Below are 17,946 nucleotides of genomic sequence, written 5' to 3'. Positions count from 1 at the left end.
TTGTTATTGTTGTTATTATTATTATTGTTATTACTATTATTATTATTCTTATTCTTATTCTTATTATTATTATTATTATTATGTTGTTGTTTATTATTATTATTATTATGTTTTATTTTTTTTAAGTATAAAAACCTTAAATTAATCAACTTTTTATCATGTTAACAGCTTAAAGGGTATTTCAGACATTTTGATAAAAAAAAGTGTATACCAGCACTTATTTGCCAAACACATCAACAACTTTTTTTTCAATTGCAGCACTTTTATCCAAACACATAACTACTTATTTTAAAAATAAGTTCCAGCACTTTAAAAGTTACTTTTTAAAAGTTACTTTTTTTAAGTCAATCCAAACGGGCTCTTAGTATGTCCGTCTAAAAGTAACGGTGAACCAAGCACGTGCATTGCACGTGACTCATTTTGTAGACAACATATTACTTTTTGATAAAGCCGTGAGCTAAAACGGTGGCTTCGACAAATAAATTACCCTAAAATATAAGCGTGAACTAATATTTAAGATAGGAAACCTCAAACAACCTAACGGGCGGGGCGTTCGGTTCTTCGGTTCAGTTTTATTAAATTTTGATTTGGTTTTTAGTTTTAGAAAAGCGTGCACCGTATATTAAAACAAACTAATTTGGTTCGGTTCAGTTTTTTCTACTTCGGTTTGGTTTAATTCGGTGTTTTTAAATAGGTTTTTCGATGTGAATGAAAAATAAAATAAAAATAAAGTACAAGATACTTAGAAATTTAAAACTATGTTAAGGAATGATGCGTATCACCGTGGAACACTTATTGTACTAACTAAAAGACTATATTTGTCTTTATCAAGAACATTGTGCCTCCAACTATTTCTCGAGAAAAACAAGTACAAAGAAGGTTCCTTTACATAATGTACATTGGTAGAAATATGTTTGAGTTTCTCTTGGAAATTAATATTTGAAGTTAACTATTGAATTGTACATTTGTTGTTACATTAATTTGTTCATGAATGATTTAATTGTTAGTTGAATTTTTAATTTTTAGTTAAGAGAATGCCCATATATATATATATTATTATTTTTATTTTTTAATTTTTTTTATTTTTTTTATTTTATTATTATTATTTATTTATTTTTATTTTTTTTTAATTTTTTTTAATTTTTTTTTTTTTAAATAAAAGTGGTTCTTCGATACACCGAAGTTTTGAGACCCTTACACCGAATCGAAGAACCGAACTTCCGAAAAAATAACATCGACACCGAACCGAAAAACCGAAGAACCGAATTAGTTCGGTTCAATTCGATTTTTCGATTTTCCGGTATTTATGCCCACCCCTAACCCTAACCACTCCAAAACGCTATTTGTACTTTTTTTCTAAGCTAAATTTATTATATTTCAGTGATACAACTATTCACTTCATATTTGTTAATTACATCACTATTAGCGATACAGAGCAGATTTCGGAAACTCTCCCCTACATTTGATAATCATCTAAATTATCACAATGTTTGTTAATTAGACATCAAAATGTCCCTATTTTCTGATATATATTTTCCCCCAATTAAAATCTTGTTAGCAAAAAATGATAGTAGTACTTCTTAAAAGGACGGAATTACACGAATAAACAAATATATACTAGTTAATTAGTTAATATAGCTATACTCTGGCTTATTTATAATTCGCCATTGACATTTAGCATTAATTATGTGGGCTTTGTTTTGAGTTTGTATAATTCGCCACTGACAATTCTTTGTTTGACTTGTATTTATATATATGACTGTTTGTATTTGTATATGACAGTGATTTTCTTTGATTTTTCAGTTTTATTATCGAATACATTCAATGTTTTTTGTATAAATTTTTAAAGTTTGTATAAATGTGTAGTTTTCAAAAAATTATAATATAATATGTATAATTTTTGTATAATGTAATTTATATAATATAATGTGTATAACTATTTAAATTTCAGTTGTTTGTGTTTATATAAATACGTTATTTCGAGTTTTATCATATTTGTATCATTCCAAAATTTATATTATCTAACTTTAGATCTACAATTGTAGGCATATTTGTATAAATCCTTAATTGTATATAGTTATTTTAGTTGTATATTTCAATATTTTACTTATACAAAATATATAAGTACAAAAGTCTACCAACATAATTATACTTATACAAATACAGACGAATAACTCATTATACAAATATACACAAATTATACAAACGTATCCGTGAATTCTATAAACGAATAAGATATAACTATAGCCAGAAAATATGCAAACTATAGTTAAAGTGCCTAATTAAGTTTAGGGAAAATTACGCGGTTAAGCAAACTTAAACTACTTAATTAGTCATCATAGTGATAGTTTGTTATAATTACCACTCGCGACTAACATTAACCATTAATTACGTGGGCTGACTTCAAGTTTGTATAATTAGTCATGTTTGTATAATTCGCCACATTTGTATAATTCACAACTAATAATTCTTCGTTCGATTTGTATACGATGTTTTGTATTTTTATATGACAATGATTTCCTTTAGTTTTATCACCATATACATTCAATCTCTTTGTGTATAACTTTTTAAAGTTTGTATAAATGTGTAATTTTTGAATTTTGTATAGTATAATTTATATAATGTAATTTGTATAACTATTTAAAGGGAAAAAGGACGAATATACCCCTAAACTATCGCAAATGGTATGCAGATACCATCTGTCATACTTTTGGGACATTGGTGCCCCTACCGTCCAAAAACTATAACATATATACCCTTTATACTAACGGACATACACGTGTCATAATATTGTCCACCGATCCGATATTTAATAAATATCGGTTCGAAAGATAAGATTGCGCCACGTGTCTCTATTTAGTTTTCCGTTAAAGTGAATGGCATATATGCTATAGTTTTTGGACGGCAGAGGCACCAATGTCCCAAACGTATGACGGAGGGTATCTACATACCATTTACGATAGTTCGGGGGTATATTTGTCCTTTTTCCCCTATTTAAAATTCATATGTTTATGTTGTATCAATTCGTTATTTCGAGTTTTTATCATAATTGTATAATCCAGACTTATATTACTCAATTATACAAACGTATCCGCGAATTATACAAACGAGATGCGAATTATACAAATTATTGCCCTCTCTCTCGCCTCTTTCCTCCCTCTCCCAATCTCTCTCGAATCTCTCCTCCCTGTCCCAATCTCATTGCCTCTCTCCTCCCTCTCTCAATCTCGCTCGCCAGATATACAAATACATATGTATACAAGTTACATATATACAATTATCTAACCAATATACATATACAATTCACCTCTCTCCTTCTTCTCCCAATCTCACTCGCCACTCTCATCCCTATGACATGTAGATATGAATCGTAATTAACAAACTATAGCTATGAAGCATAATTAAACTATTTTTGAGTGGCTATATGCGAAAGTTCTCCTTAAATTTATTATATAGTGGCTATTTGCGAAATTTCACCAAAAAATGCCCACGACCCGACTCAAGCTACGGCCCATATCGTACCATTTATAAATTTAGCTATGATTAGGGTTTATTACGACAATTTCCGCCATCTCAGTACCCCTCCAACTCTGCTGCCGCAGCTGTAACATCTTCCCGCGGAAGCGCCATGGTATCTCTCACCGATTTCCGTTTCATGAGTGTTGATGCTTTATCATATGTATTCGATTTAACTTGAAATATCATTTTTGATTGTGCAATGAGAACAGGCTTCAGAGAAGAAATTGAGCAACCCCATGAGGGATATCAAGGTCCAGAAGCTTGTCCTCAACATCTCCGTCGGTGAGAGTGGAGATCGACTCACCAGAGCAGCAAAAGTCTTGGAGCAACTTAGCGGCCAATCCCCTGTTTTCTCTAAAGGTATGCTTTTGAATCTTCTAACCCTTTTCCATTTAAGTACATTAATTATCTGTTGTAGGAAATATTAGCTTTGCACCATGAACATTTATCTAATGTGTGAAGTGACACTTATGTATACCTTCAAGCTGTTCCTTATAATCCAGTAGCGAATCTTGGATATCTGTAACATGGGTGCATCACTAAAAAATCAAGGAAAAAGAGATTGATCCCTAATCTACTTAATTAAATAACTCAACCTTCAACCAAGTGCACCATTTGGTATTCTTGTAGCATGGGTACCTGTATATAGTAGTATGCAAGTTTTAGAAAATATTTACATAAATTACCTAGTTTATGGAGAGATCACAGATTCACATGCCCCAAATTTTGCCTATGGTGATTGTTTAACTTATTGTTTGTCTGCTAGTTTTTTCTAGTTTATCATTGATTTTTAATCAGTTGAAGTTTAAATATCATCCTGAATAGAATAGAAACATGCAAAAATTCATGTAGCCTAACCCTTTTTTTTTTTGGTTGCATTGGAGCCTAGCTGATTGCTTGATAATGGCAGTGTAAATGTTGAGTCATGGAATTAATCCATGGTTAATTTGATCTATATGCATTCAATCTGTTCCTTGCAGTGGCGAATCTAGACTTTCTATAACATGGGTCCATGGAAATTTATCCCTAATCCTCTAGTTAAATAACTCAACCTTCAACTAAGTGCACCTTATAGTCTTCTTTGTAGCATGGGTGCCCTCATATAATACTATACAAATGTAGATAATGTATCCACAAAATGCCTAGTTTTACAGAGACACCACCGGTTCACTTGCTCATTTTTTGCCTATAAATTTACCCCTGGTTCTTTGTAGGGTGTTTGTTTAACGTATTATTTCTCAGCTAGTTTTTTTAGTTTATCATTGATTTTTAATCAGTCGCAGTTTAAATATCACCCTGAATAGAATGGAAGGATGCAAAAATTCATTTAGCCTAACCCTTCTTTTTTGCCTTGGAGCCTAGTTGATTGCTTAATAATGGCAGTGTAAATGTCAAGTAATGGGATTAATCCATGGTTAATTCGATCTGTATGCATGTAGATGAAATTTCTTTTTGCAATTAATGAAGGCACTAGCATATTTGGTTCATATTTTTGTATTATACTGGGTGTATAATTTTTAGCTATTTAGGCATGCTAGTATTTGCGGTAGATCTTGGTTGAAGTCAGTGTTTATCACAATTTGTTAGTGTTTATGAAAACCACGCCATTCACAATTTATGGATAGTGAACTAGTGTCCTGCTTTTGTTCAAAAGTTATTTGTTTTGAAGTGTTTGTTTGTGGACATTTAACTGATGTTGTATGTATCTCAGCTTTCCCTGTTTGGAGATATTCTTAAAAGATTTACCCTCTTATAAAAAAAATATTTGATCTCTCATGTTATTGTTATGGTTCTCATTAACAGCAAGGTATACTGTGCGGTCCTTTGGAATCAGGCGTAATGAAAAGATAGCTTGCTATGTGACTGTCAGAGGGGAGAAAGCTATGCAGCTTCTTGAGAGTGGATTGAAAGTTAAGGAATACGAGTTGTTGAGAAGGAACTTCAGTGAGACCGGCTGCTTTGGGTTTGGTATTCAGGAGCACATTGATCTTGGAATCAAGTAAGCAGATCATCATTTAGATCTCTTTCTGGTTTATAGCTTTCACGACTTACATAATTAGCTGTGTTGCATAGGAGGTAACTGGAGCTAGTCTTCCTTTTTTCTTACAAAACAAGAAAATCGCATTAGCTTTTGCGTTGATACCCATATAACTTGGAAGTAGTTTAAGGAAACATGATTTACTTTTTTCATATTGTTTTCTTGGATCTATCTTATGGTTGCCGTGTCTTACAATATTAACCCGGAAAGATTTGCATCTGCTATTTTGCATTTAAAATTTCAATCTATTAATGTCTGTCATCCTATTTTTTGTTAAAAATTTTCAGATATGATCCTTCAACTGGTATTTATGGAATGGATTTCTATGTTGTATTGGAGCGCCCTGGCTACCGTGTTGCCCGTCGTCGCAGGTGCAAATCTCGAGTCGGGATTCAGCACAGGGTCACTAAGGAGGATTCAATGAAGTGGTTCCAGGTCAAATATGAAGGTGTTATCCTTAACAAGTCCTCAAACATTCAGTGATAAGCTGAGTGCCAACTTTTGGATCAGCTTGTCTCCTGGCAAGTTTATTTTTATGTATTTTTGTAGACAGCCATCGATATTACTATTAAAGGAATGTTTTGGAGAGATTCTAGTGGGCAAATCAGTATGTTTTATTTCTCATTTTGGCAATCAGATGAATTCAAATCTTTGTTATGGTCATTGTCAGTTGTTGCAATTTAAGTAGGAATTATTCAACCACACAATTGTGTTACTGCAATGCCTAAGCGTTTCAAGTAAATCAGGTTTGGAGCTGGATGTTTGTGGCACAGAATGCATACAAGTACATCATTGGTGTTTTATTTGCTATTGGTGTTTGCGTTTAGTCTCTCCTCTTTCTCTAAACATCTCGTCAATCTTATCATGCGCCATTGCATGTGTTATGCTTGAAATAGGTGGATGTCTATCTCAACCGCACACAGTAAGTTGAAGCTTGTGGCAGCTTACGTGACTGAGCTCTGATTTGAAGGAGAGATGTTAAGGGACAAACCTTTATATATCGGTTACGTATGAATGCATAATATTCAACGTTCGACTCGGGTCTAATCTCGACTCGTTATGTTGCTCAACCTTATTGTCGCATACATTCACTACAACTTACAAAATATTATGTCACGATATGATATTTTCTCACAAGATTTTCTTTTAACTGTGGTCTAAAAAGTCTTTAATCCACACCTAAGATCTAAAACCATGATGCTGGGGAATATATATATATATATATATATATATATATATTCCAGCCCAACTAATCTACAATTAACAGCAAGTAAGGATATTGTAGCGAATGACCCGGCCAGTTTAATACTTACCTGTAGGATCCTATTAAAATGAGGAAACAATACAAATCCCTCCGTCAAATACATGTATCTCGGATACATGGGTCAAATTGTATTCAAACATGATTTGTATGTATATGTGATACACTAATACTCCTGCCCACCTTTGTCCTCTGTTGCTTGCCTCTCTCCATATGTATATGTGTTTTAGAGTGTATCTAATATCAAAGAAACATGTATCTAGTGTCATATGCATGTATATGACTTGAATTGGTATGAAATTAGTGAGACAATATGTAATCATTTCAAACTATAGTGTGAATTACTCCCTCCGTCCCATTTTATGGGAGGTACTTTGACTCGGTACGAAGTTTAAAAAAGGAAGGAAAGCGTTTAAAACTTGTGGTCTAAAATTAATGATAGAAATTTGTGTGGCTGTAAATCATTTTATTAAGGGTAAAATGAACATTTTATAGTTAAATTGTTACTTAATATAGAAATGTGTTATTCTTTTTAGGATTGACTAAAAAGGAAAATAATTCATATAAATTGAGACAGAGGAAATGATATATATGGTAGGAGTGTTGCTGAAATTAAGTAGTTTTTCCAGATACATGTATCGTCGTGTATGTCTTCTTTAATTTTTTTTAAAAATGTATCATGTATGTCCAGCCATGTGAACTCAACTAATATTTTACAGTTCACACAAGAAGAATAAATACAATTTAGGAAAAATAATAAATGATCCACACACAAAAGCTCTAATTCGGAACTAAAAATGTTTTTAAATGTTCGATATTTTAAATGTTTTATTAATTTCCAAAGTACTCCTTGTCAATCAAGGAATACCCTTCACCTATATATGTAGTGTTTAGTAGAGCAATGACTATTGAAACACATATTGCTATATTTCATTAAAATTTCTATTCATATATATACAATGGCTTCTTCTTCTCGTCCACTTCCTTCTGATATAATTTTCAAGATATTAAGTCGAACATCATTGGAAACACTAGACACTTGCAAGGCTGTTAAAAAAGAATGGCACGATATGATTTTCGAATCGAGTTTCATGCCACAATTTTGTGCTAATAGTCAAAATATCTCAGGATATTTTGTCCAGGGTCGGTTCTTTGGCGAGCAGGTATCAGAATTTGTATCAATGGATGGTTGTTCAGGGAATAGTACTACTACAACCCCATTCCATCTTCCTCGTCCTGATGAACTAGTAAAGCTTCCGGCGGCCTTCTTCGTCGACACGAGGATTGTGGCCTCCACAATGCAAGGGATTCTATGTTGTGTAATTACATTGGGGAATTGGAGGTCTAGATTTCATATCTGTAAGCCTAGCACCAAGCAATGGGTGAAACTTCCTAGTCCAAAAATGCGTTATTTTACCGAAAAAGTTGCTCTCATTGTGCTGAGATCAAAACCTCTGCATTTCAAGATTATAAGGTTGTCGTTTCAGGCTCAGCCTTGTCATTATAGCAAACTGGGGCTGATCAGGCACTATCGATGTGAGATTTTTGATTCTGAATATTGGAGGTGGAGGCAAGGAAAAGATATATTGTTGTCATCCTTCTTTGAGCCATATGCTCCAGCAGTGCATGCAGCTGGTTTGATTTATTTCCAACTATGTCATGGTCAGGTGATGGCTCTAAACTATGATGGGGAAGAAGTTTTTCCAAGACCCTCTCTTCCAAATTGTCCCGGTATTGATGATACGTACAATGATGGTCACCGGCATATTATGGAGTATAAGGGGAAGCTTGGGTGCACCTGTTTGTCACCCAATGGGATAATGCTTTGGGTTTTCGATAATGGAAGACGAGATTGGGAGTTGATCATTAAGGAAGTAGACATTGAGATTATAAAGGGCGAGGCAAAATATGCAATCCCGCATGGGTTTTATAATGCAGATATTGTTTTGATGGCAGAGGACAATAGAGTTTTCTTCTACAAGCTTCAAGACAAGAGCTTTAACTTAGTTACACTGAAGAAATGCCATGGTTTTCTAGAATTCTTCCCTTTCCGATCAGATTTAGAGCCAATGGATATAAGGATGCCAGGAGCCAACATAGTTTCCTCCACCAAGCACCGCTATCGTCCCTCTTGGATTTCGTTTGTTATTGTTTTCATATTTCTTTTCGGTATTATTTTGTTGTTTTCTCATGCATGAGATAGTTGTTGTAATGACCTGCCAATTCTGCTCAAATGTATGTTGAAAAACCTAAGAGCTGTTTCCTTTTATGGTAATTGGTCCAACATATTATTGTTCTTCAACTTTGTTTTAGTTTGCCATTAATTCTTAATCAGTTGCAGTATAAATATGAGTCTTTAATAGAACGAAAGTCCGCAAAAAAAATCATATAGCCAACCCTTTGTCTTTGCATTGAGGGCCTAGTTAATTGTTTGATAATTTCACTGTAATTCTCATCAAATTTGTTTTGAGAGTTGGCATGGTGAATTTAACATACAATAAAACAGAAACTAAATCAATTACCTCACAGATGATCGAGTAATAATATAAACTCTATGAAAAAAAGATGCAAAACTCCGTTTACACGCAAAATATGTTTGCAGTTGTGTAAAAGTAAAATAAACTAAACAATCTTTAAAACGCCAAAGTCTGCTCTAGAATGTACAATAATATAAACTCAACATAGAAAGTTGGAGGGATATATATACAATACTAAACCCAATCAGGTCCCAAGTTGGAAACTTATGAGAAAGGGACTCAGTAACTGAGCTTGATAACACGAGACACCCTCTGGAAGAAAAGTGGACACATATTTGGGCTGAACATGATTGTATCCCTCATCCATTCAGGGGCCACTCTCTCAAAAGTCCCCAGTGACAATACGCGGTACACCAATTCATGTTCTGCAGATGCATTCTTTGTCAACGTCAGACTAAAAGATAATCCTGCACAAACCAAGACAATGGACCTTCAGATTGTACGCTCCAAAAGTTGCTGTTATCAATAAACAAATTAAACTTGGAGTGATGCATGCTTCACTTAGCAACGAAAAGAAGAAACATGACAGCACCACAGAGTTCAATAGCAACCGTATCACTTCCTCCATGCATCAAACTAGAGTAATGAGGCAAGTTTATATTGTCTCCGCAAAACAAACATATGGACATCGTTTCCTTGTCAGTATTTGTGAATTAAATACAGCCAAAGACCATAAAGCATACTATATGACCACAAGAAACTGTGAAACATAGTTAGTCCAGATAGCTGATCAATTAGACTTGTCGGTAATTCACACCATTATTTAATCCTAAGCCTTTCTAGTTCTCTCTCTGTGTGAGGGTATCGCAACACATAAATATTAAAGAGCAACTATCACAATGCTGTACTTTAAATTGGAAATGAAAGAAAAAAGGGAAATTGGAAATTCTGATTATCTGAATGAAGTTCAACATTAAAGAGCTGGCTTATAAGGGGCCTAAGTGATTCCTTTCTAATTTAGTAATTTCCATAAATTAACAACACTCTGTTCATTCAGTGGCAAAAACGACCAAGTTCTCTTGAGGGGCAAACTTCATCAATGTTTAAGGTTGTATTTTTTACTTGAATTCTTCAAAATTTAGAAAATAATAGTAAACACAAACTAGAATACTACTATTGAATGAAAAAATTCTAGCACAAAACAATATGATTTAAAAATAATTTGATGGTCAAATTAGGGGTCATAATGGTGAGGAACAAGTTATCCTGGGTTACGTTATCCTGGGAAAAGTTGTTTCACCATGCATATGGGATAACTTATCCCATCACTAAGGTATAAAGTGTGGGATAAATAATCCCAGGACTGCATTAACCTCCAACCAAACGCAGGATAAAATAGTCCTACACTTTATCCCTAGGATTATTATTCCTTATACTTCAAACCAAACGACTCCTTAATTTAACCAAAGATAATTAACTTGAAGATGTAGATACAGTTGAGTGCACTGTGGTAGCAAATGTATAATAAGACAAGTGAGAATCATTTAGTAGCTCAAATTACACCATTAAAAATATAGAAGTTCACCACTCAAACAACCCCTGGTTGGTTTTTATACAGCTGTTGTCGGTAAAATCACAGAAATGAAACTTAGGTGGCATTTGGTTCAAAATTTGAAAGAGCTTTCGAAGAAAAAAAAAAAGATGAAAAAAATTCAATTTGACACCAAGAGAAATTTTTTTCCAGTTTTGCAGATAGAAATGAAACTAAAGATGTAACAATCGGATGATTTCTTATAAACTATCTAGGTTTCTGATTATAAGCAAGCACCATTTCAAGTTTCAGCGACTAACTTCTCTTAATTGAGGATGTTTTTCTGATTATCTCTCGACTCCCACAAGACAAATTAAGATTAATATCAACCGCATATTGTAATGACTTAGATCCCAAAATTTAAGTTCATACAAACTTTTAGTTTTCAGTTAAATTGGACATACTGCCAACTAGTTATTGTTAGGTCAAAATTATAAAAAAAAAATAAAAAAACTAAAAGTTCAACCAAATAAAACTCAAGTCATCAAATACGGCACGTTTTCTAAGACTATTGAAACTTGAACGACGCCTCTGTAAATTTCAAAGATTTTTTAACAAGTATTAGCACATATTTGCTTAGGCAGACGGCAGTAGAAAATGGAAGTGGAAAGAAAGAAAAAGGACCAAAAATTGAAGCAAGATCCAGGATAACAAAGTTCCTCCAGAAATTACCGCTCGACTCATGAAGAGCTGATATGCATAATTCTTCATTTTCCGTGACAGCAGAAAATTTCATACCGACTAACCACTGAACAAGGTCTTGGAAGATGCACGAGGCTGGAGATATGTCAGCAGCACTATCACCTAGAATATCCCATCAAAGGAATAGTTACATAAGAGGAGACGACACATATTAAAATTAACAACTAAAGGTGGGACAAACCAGAAATGTCAACATTTCTTCTACAGCAAGCAGGCTGCAAAATATTGCCTAATGGTCAGAATAGTAAAATCCCAGCTCAAGTTTACCGGATAAACTAGCATATGTGATAGAAATTGGAGAGTAGCACTGACCTCGGTGTACTTATATGAACTCATACTTGGTTGTTCAGGTCTTTTTGGAAGTTCTTCCATGGGAGATGGTGTATGTGTGTCTTGTACAATGAGCAAAGACTGCCTACGGTGTTTCTTGTTTGTTCTGGTTGAGTCATCCAATGCATCTGGAAGAGAATCTCCATCAGTAATAATTTGTCTTCTTTTTCCTTTATCATTGCTAGCATTGAAACAGGTCCCCTCCTGATCAAGTTGTTGAAGCCTCTGAATTTCATCACGGAGTTCCTTATCTGCAGCATTGGCAATATCTATATAACTATTTGGATTTCAAAATTGGAAAACTTATTCAACAGAATGCAAATATTAATCTCCAAAAAAGTTCAAAAGTAAACAGCAAAGCCATTATAAGAAGCACTAAAATCCCCAGAGGAACACAATGAATAGTTGCCTTCATAGAGCACTTAGCAAATCTCTATAGCAATAACATATTAGCAAATATTTCAATTCAAAAACTGAAAATGGAAAGTACTTACTAAAAGTCTAGAACTTGAATGAGAAAAAAACAGAACAAAAGTCAAAATAGTGAGTAAAAAACAGAGGTAGAAGTAACTCTGAAGTCTGAAGAAGAAGGAAAAAGAAATAGAGGAAGAAGAAATTTGAAGAAGAAAAAAGAAGGAAAAGAATAACTATGTATTGTTTGGACTTTGAAGTCGCTGGAGAAGTCTAGTCGAGTAGACGGGTTGGAGTCGCAGTCTAAGAGTGCAACTGTGCAAATTTGGAAAGAAAACCCTAAAGTTACCTTTTAACTTTTAGAACTCTAAATTGGTTGCTTATTTTAAGAAAATACAAAAGGCGACACCTTTCTCGCCTTTGTCATCATGGCATCACCTTGCCACAAAGCTAATAGGCGATAAAGGGTCACCTCACCTTGCCTCTCGCCATTGGCGACAAGGCAATCGCCTTTCACAACACCGTAGAAGACACAGATGGAGCATCTAGTTTTGTAGAAAGTAGACAGATAAAGGCATCAAATATAAAAGAATGTTTGAAGAAATAAACCCCATCTGACGCCACCAATTGCTAAGACTGTCAAACAAGCATTGAAGCTGAACATCTCTCTTTCTAAATGGACATAAAGAAATCACATCAAGTCCTGAATGGATTGAAATTCAAACATGTTTGAACTATAGAGACCTCTCTTAGAAATTTTATGCTTCAATAAGAGTAACAAGAAATTGAACCTTTGAAGTCACTGGTATTTTCTTCAACTTGCATATACGTAGACTTAACCACAAATCCAATATATTTAAAGCAATACTAACCTGCCTAGCTGTCTAGCAGAAAATATAGATAGGACTATAGACATTATAAGAGTTCTACCATGACTTGAAATTTATCCTTACTCTTCAGGTTCTCTTCCATCAAAAGCTTTTGGTATTGAATCATTTCTTCATCTTTGGCAGACCTGCAGCCGAGTTAAGTACACATTTATATTCTTTTGATTATTCTTACTGAATAGAGTAAGCCTTTCTCATGAGTGCAGACCTCATTGATGTCATTTCACTCCTCAACTCATTTACTTGTTCCCCTAGTCTGTCCGTTTCACTTCTCAAGTGGTCAATCACTGCATCAGCAGCTGGAAGAAACAAAGCTGCATGTCAAACCTTCAACCAAGTTTGTATCTAATGTAATTAAAAATAGCACCTATGAGTTCTCCAAGTACAGATTTCATCTGGAAATACAATTTCATACTTTCAACAGAGACTCAACGTATAGAATGTGTAAGAATATGACAAATACAATCTCTAAATTGGCAAAACGTAATAGCTACAAAAGAAAAAGGGGAAATTCCATAATTATTAGATAAAAATCAAGGTAAGCATTCAAATATAAACCTACCAGCCACATAATTCACAAATTTCTCCTCTTGTTCCCGATTCAGGTTCTCCATGCTAGTGTCTTTTTCTTTCTACCAAAAAGAAAAAAGATGAATGAAAAATCTTACTCTTGCAAACCACTAATTGTAAACAGGAAAAGACACTAAGTTCCCACCTAGTTCAGCTCAAAAATTAAATTTAAAAAATGAACTTGTACAAATCCCTAAATACCTTGAGCTTAGCGTACTTGCTGTAGAGCTTAGAATAAAGCGCCTCCATCTGAAACAAAAACAACAAACCCGTAGAAATAACAATATTAGCAACGAAAAATGCTCTTGAGAACCCTAACATTCAGATTTGAAGATTTATCAGTGAAAATAACAACATCTAAAGCTGAATTCATGAACTATACCTTGGGTAAAGAAGCCGACATCGGAAAACTGGGGAATGGAAATGCCGGCGGCGTTGTTCAATTCAGTTTCTCAAAACGAAGAATTTGAATGACGAGCTTTGGCGGGAGATATGAGAAATTCCCAATTTGGAGAATTTCTTTCTTTCTACCTAAATTTAATTTAAAGCAACTTTCCGTTTGGGCCTCGGGTCAGGTTGATCCGGCTCATTTTGGGCCTTATAACGCAATTTGACTTTACGTTCTCGTCAAACATCTACATTACATAAAGGGAATTATTTCCGTTCATTTTCTATAGATTTGGGCGGATTAATGATCCGTTAATTATTAACTCTATCTATCATTAAATCTGTATATTATTATTTTGACATGATTTTTTTTGGAATTAATTTTTCATATTATATTTTACTTCTCTATAACAATAATGACATTCATATAATAGTATACTCTTTGTAAAATTTACCCTTCTATAACACTCATACTCAAATACTGTATAATAATATCCCTTCTATAACACTCATACTCAAATACGGTATAATAATATTTTGTAAGAAATATATTATGTATATAAAAAGACTAATATAAAAGTGTTGATTAACAAATATTTTGTAAGAAATATATTAAATAGAAACTGTATATTTTGTAACAAACTATTGAATGCCCTTTATTGAGAGTTTGGACAAAATCTTCGTCAATTCAAACGGTATATTGTCACTAATAGACTAGAATTTACGAAACAACTTACAATTAGGGGTATACATAGACCAAATTGATTTCAAACCATTTGTATCGAATTTTTTAATTTTGTAAACCAAACCAATAAAAGTCAGGTTTTTCAACCTCGATTTTTTTTCTCCAGACTTTTTTATTTCTGCGAGTTTTAGGGGACTAGAATAGCTAGCTCAAATTGCTTTAGCTCCCATCGTGATTTTATCCTCAATCCACCTATGTCGAGATAAATATATAACCTTGAATTCGCGAGTTCAAAATAATATAATCTCATTACTATTGTAGGAGTAAACTTTTTATAAAGTTGAAGCCAAAGCAATACCTTCGATCAATTGAATTCTAACGTGGTTGACTTCACAAGTAAGCAAAACCAGGATAGATTTATTGAAGATATTGCCTATAGTACTAAGCATTCGGATTCTTGTTATCTGTCTAGCACTATATATTGTCCATGTGATTGTGGAAAAGGGAGATGACATATCACATATACCTTCTTTGGACATTTGTTTGCATGGCTTTGGTACCTCTACTTTTCCTTAAAGCTTCAATTATAATGCTCAGTGAAAAAGTTTATTATTAGTATAGGTCATATATATTCACATGCATCTCAAATGTGATATATGTTACATATATACCGTCATTATACATATTCACTGATTTAACTTCAACCCTTACTACTAGTGATCCTTCCGTTCACTTTCACTTATTCACTTTGAATATGACACGTTTCTTATGAAACTAGTGAAATACTGATTGATATATATTAGCAATCATCATAATATTCATATTAATAATCAATGTCTAGTCTTATGTCTTGAGAAATAATTTGAAGAATAAGTTGATGCCAAGGTAAAGTATTAAAAATATTATAATTTTCTTTTGATGTGCTAAAAGTGACAAGTTAAAAATAAATAAATATTTTAAGTATAGTATTAGACAATTAAAAGTGAACGTAGGGAGTACACGCTACATCTAGAAAAATTATAAAAATAAAATGATACTCCTTTTCCATTTTATATAACATGATTTAGAGTAAGGGATATTCAAAACAATTAAAAATTTGTGTCAATCCAAACATAAATCTACAATCTTTTTAGGATACAATTTACATATTTAAAAGCTAAAAAAATATTTTTAATAGCTATGAAATGAGCTAAAACTATATTTATTTTGATGGATGGAGTACAGTTTAACATGAATCAATAAAAAAGAAGTATAGATAGAAAACAAAAGATCAACTGCACCAACCAACGTATTAGCAACTATAGTTTATAAGCCAATCAACAAAGGTAGTGATGGATTAGTAAGTAATCATTCATTTCTAATCAAAATTTCAAATTTGAGTCTTATTGAATATATAATCAATCGTCTATATTAGAAAACACTTAAATAGGTCTCCAATTATGATTTTTTTGGCAATAAATTAAATTTAGTTAGACTTCAAAATTAATAGAGATACAAACCATAAAAATACAATTGGCAAGCCAAACCTCAAAAATTAGATGATATATAGACAAATTGTTGATTCTGTGCACACTACAACAATAAAAATAAGAGGTGTCCAATCTCATTCATTCATATTTTTAAATTTTAAATATAAAATCAATGTCACATACCCCAGTTAGCTTCGTCAAAAAGCGTTAAGTATGGGAACAAAGCAAAAATACGAAGTAAAATGAGACAGAACTTTATAGTATTATATTATTTATCAACTTTTTATCTCTTTCCTATTGGACTTTGTCGTCATGATCTATAACACTTTCAATACCAACTTGCCCCACCATACCCTTTTCTCATTACCAAACCAACAATATATTAGAAATATTTTTCAATATCAGTATCATTAAATTTCTGCAACTTTACTAAAAATAAAGATTAAAATAGTGATATCTTGCCTTGTAGGTCAAAAAACCTATTTTTATTGACATGGGCTGTGCAGTTTCTGTAATTATTTAACTGTTAAGCCAATTACCAATGCATGCGTTAAAAGATTCTGCTAGACTCTGTAGTACCACTAGTACTTCCTTGCTGAAAACGAGTGTACAAGCTACCCAACAATAGCAACAATAAGAAGAATAAAACTATAAAACTATTTGTCATTATCACTCTCTTTTCCCTGAATTTATACGAGTTATTTGCGAGATTTTACTGGGTATGTTATTGTAGATGTTAAAGGAGCTAAAAGACTTTGGTTTGGGTATGCATGAAGTTGAATGATTGTATTGGCTAGATTTGAATTGCTAAATCTCATGCTGCAATAGGCATTATGTTCTCCATGATGTTTGTGACTTCCAAACTGCTTTAGAGGTTCAAATTACAAAGAAAACAAATTCTTATCGAAATTACCAAATTTGTTCATTAAAGATAATTTTTCAAATTCTCGAAATTGATGAATTTTATCTTTTACTATGACATGTTTTCTTCTATTACTACTACTATTACTAGGAGTGTTGGGAAAAAGTAGAAAAAGCAAGTGACAATTCTCGTCCATGGAAATTAGAAGCAAAAGTGGTGAATTCGGTGTTTGAACAATCTAGCAAAAACTAAAGTAAAACTTTAATAAATCACTTTACTGTAGATTCTAGACACAAAAGATGAAATTTGTAACTAATTTTATGCTTCAACCTTCCACACATAATTAAATTAGAGAAATACAAATTAATCGCAAAGTAAACTTTTTAGATCAAAGTCATTCATGAAATTTCAAATTTACGATCATTGTTCATGGTAATTTGCCGTAAAATTGGAAAAATTACGGAATTAAGCTACGTAAAAGGATATACTCTGCCACACAAAATCAAAGAGGATTAATAAGTTTTTAACTCCTAATATATGATTGCACTACTCGTATTTATTTTATCTCTAGTTAATCAGGTACAATATACCTAGTAAATTGGTAATTTACTCGGGTATGCTCACAAGTACAGGTCGCCAAGCCCTCCTCAGTAGCCGTTGCCGGAATGTCGCCGATAACGGCCGAAGCGAACGTAAACCTATTCTCCGAACAGATGATCCCGCACTAAATCCGCCGCCGGCACCAGAGGCTGCCGGC

At 33.1% G+C, this 17,946-nt stretch overlaps 4 protein-coding genes across 4 annotated transcripts in view; 2 read left to right on the top strand and 2 right to left on the bottom strand.

Moving 5' to 3' along the window:
- Positions 1–3,524: 3,524 nt before the first annotated feature.
- LOC102584982 (60S ribosomal protein L11-1) lies at positions 3,525–6,278 on the top strand. Its single transcript, XM_006357772.2, has 4 exons — positions 3,525–3,631; positions 3,729–3,879; positions 5,323–5,518; positions 5,845–6,278. Exons 1-4 carry the CDS (start codon positions 3,629–3,631, stop codon positions 6,038–6,040), a joined length of 546 nt encoding a protein of 181 aa, XP_006357834.1. The 5' UTR covers positions 3,525–3,628; the 3' UTR covers positions 6,041–6,278.
- Positions 6,279–7,777: 1,499 nt separating this feature from the next.
- On the top strand, positions 7,778–9,178 carry LOC107062690 (uncharacterized). The gene is made up of 2 exons (XM_015313589.1): positions 7,778–8,958; positions 9,154–9,178. Exons 1-2 carry the CDS (start codon positions 7,778–7,780, stop codon positions 9,176–9,178), a joined length of 1,206 nt encoding a protein of 401 aa, XP_015169075.1.
- A 173-nt stretch (positions 9,179–9,351) lies between these two features.
- On the bottom strand, positions 9,352–14,283 carry LOC102584663 (uncharacterized). The gene is made up of 9 exons (XM_006357771.2): positions 14,169–14,283; positions 13,988–14,035; positions 13,779–13,848; positions 13,425–13,515; positions 13,283–13,344; positions 11,901–12,169; positions 11,770–11,803; positions 11,559–11,690; positions 9,352–9,762 (listed from the first exon to the last, which is right to left on the bottom strand). Exons 1-9 carry the CDS (start codon positions 14,187–14,189, stop codon positions 9,575–9,577), a joined length of 915 nt encoding a protein of 304 aa, XP_006357833.1. The 5' UTR covers positions 14,190–14,283; the 3' UTR covers positions 9,352–9,574.
- Positions 14,284–17,654: 3,371 nt separating this feature from the next.
- Positions 17,655–17,946, bottom strand: part of LOC102584321 (uncharacterized) — a 1,247-nt gene continuing 955 nt past the window's right edge. The window contains exon 2 of the mRNA XM_015313640.1: positions 17,655–17,946. Coding sequence (XP_015169126.1) covers positions 17,796–17,946 — 151 coding nt within the window. The 3' untranslated portion in view covers positions 17,655–17,795.

This window comes from Solanum tuberosum, unplaced genomic scaffold, assembly GCF_000226075.1.
Source record: "Solanum tuberosum cultivar DM 1-3 516 R44 unplaced genomic scaffold, SolTub_3.0 scf00244, whole genome shotgun sequence".
NCBI classification, from domain to species: Eukaryota; Viridiplantae; Streptophyta; class Magnoliopsida; order Solanales; family Solanaceae; genus Solanum; species Solanum tuberosum.
This window is presented reverse-complemented; position numbering and strand designations above follow the sequence as displayed.

Coding starts and splice junctions, on each gene's coding strand:
- LOC107062690 (XM_015313589.1), top strand. CDS start 7,778: ATGGCTTCTTCTTCTCGTCCACTTCCTTCTGATATAATTTTCAAGATA. Junction 8,959..9,153: donor TATCGTCCCTCTTGGATTTC/GTTTGTTATTGT, acceptor ATTCTTAATCAG/TTGCAGTATAAATATGAGTC.
- LOC102584663 (XM_006357771.2), bottom strand. CDS start 14,189: ATGTCGGCTTCTTTACCCAAG. Junction 11,804..11,900: donor GTTCATATAAGTACACCGAG/GTCAGTGCTACT, acceptor AATATTTTGCAG/CCTGCTTGCTGTAGAAGAAA. Junction 9,763..11,558: donor AGCTCTTCATGAGTCGAGCG/GTAATTTCTGGA, acceptor TGGTTTGTGCAG/GATTATCTTTTAGTCTGACG.
- LOC102584982 (XM_006357772.2), top strand. Junction 3,880..5,322: donor ATCCCCTGTTTTCTCTAAAG/GTATGCTTTTGA, acceptor TCTCATTAACAG/CAAGGTATACTGTGCGGTCC. Junction 5,519..5,844: donor CACATTGATCTTGGAATCAA/GTAAGCAGATCA, acceptor AAAAATTTTCAG/ATATGATCCTTCAACTGGTA.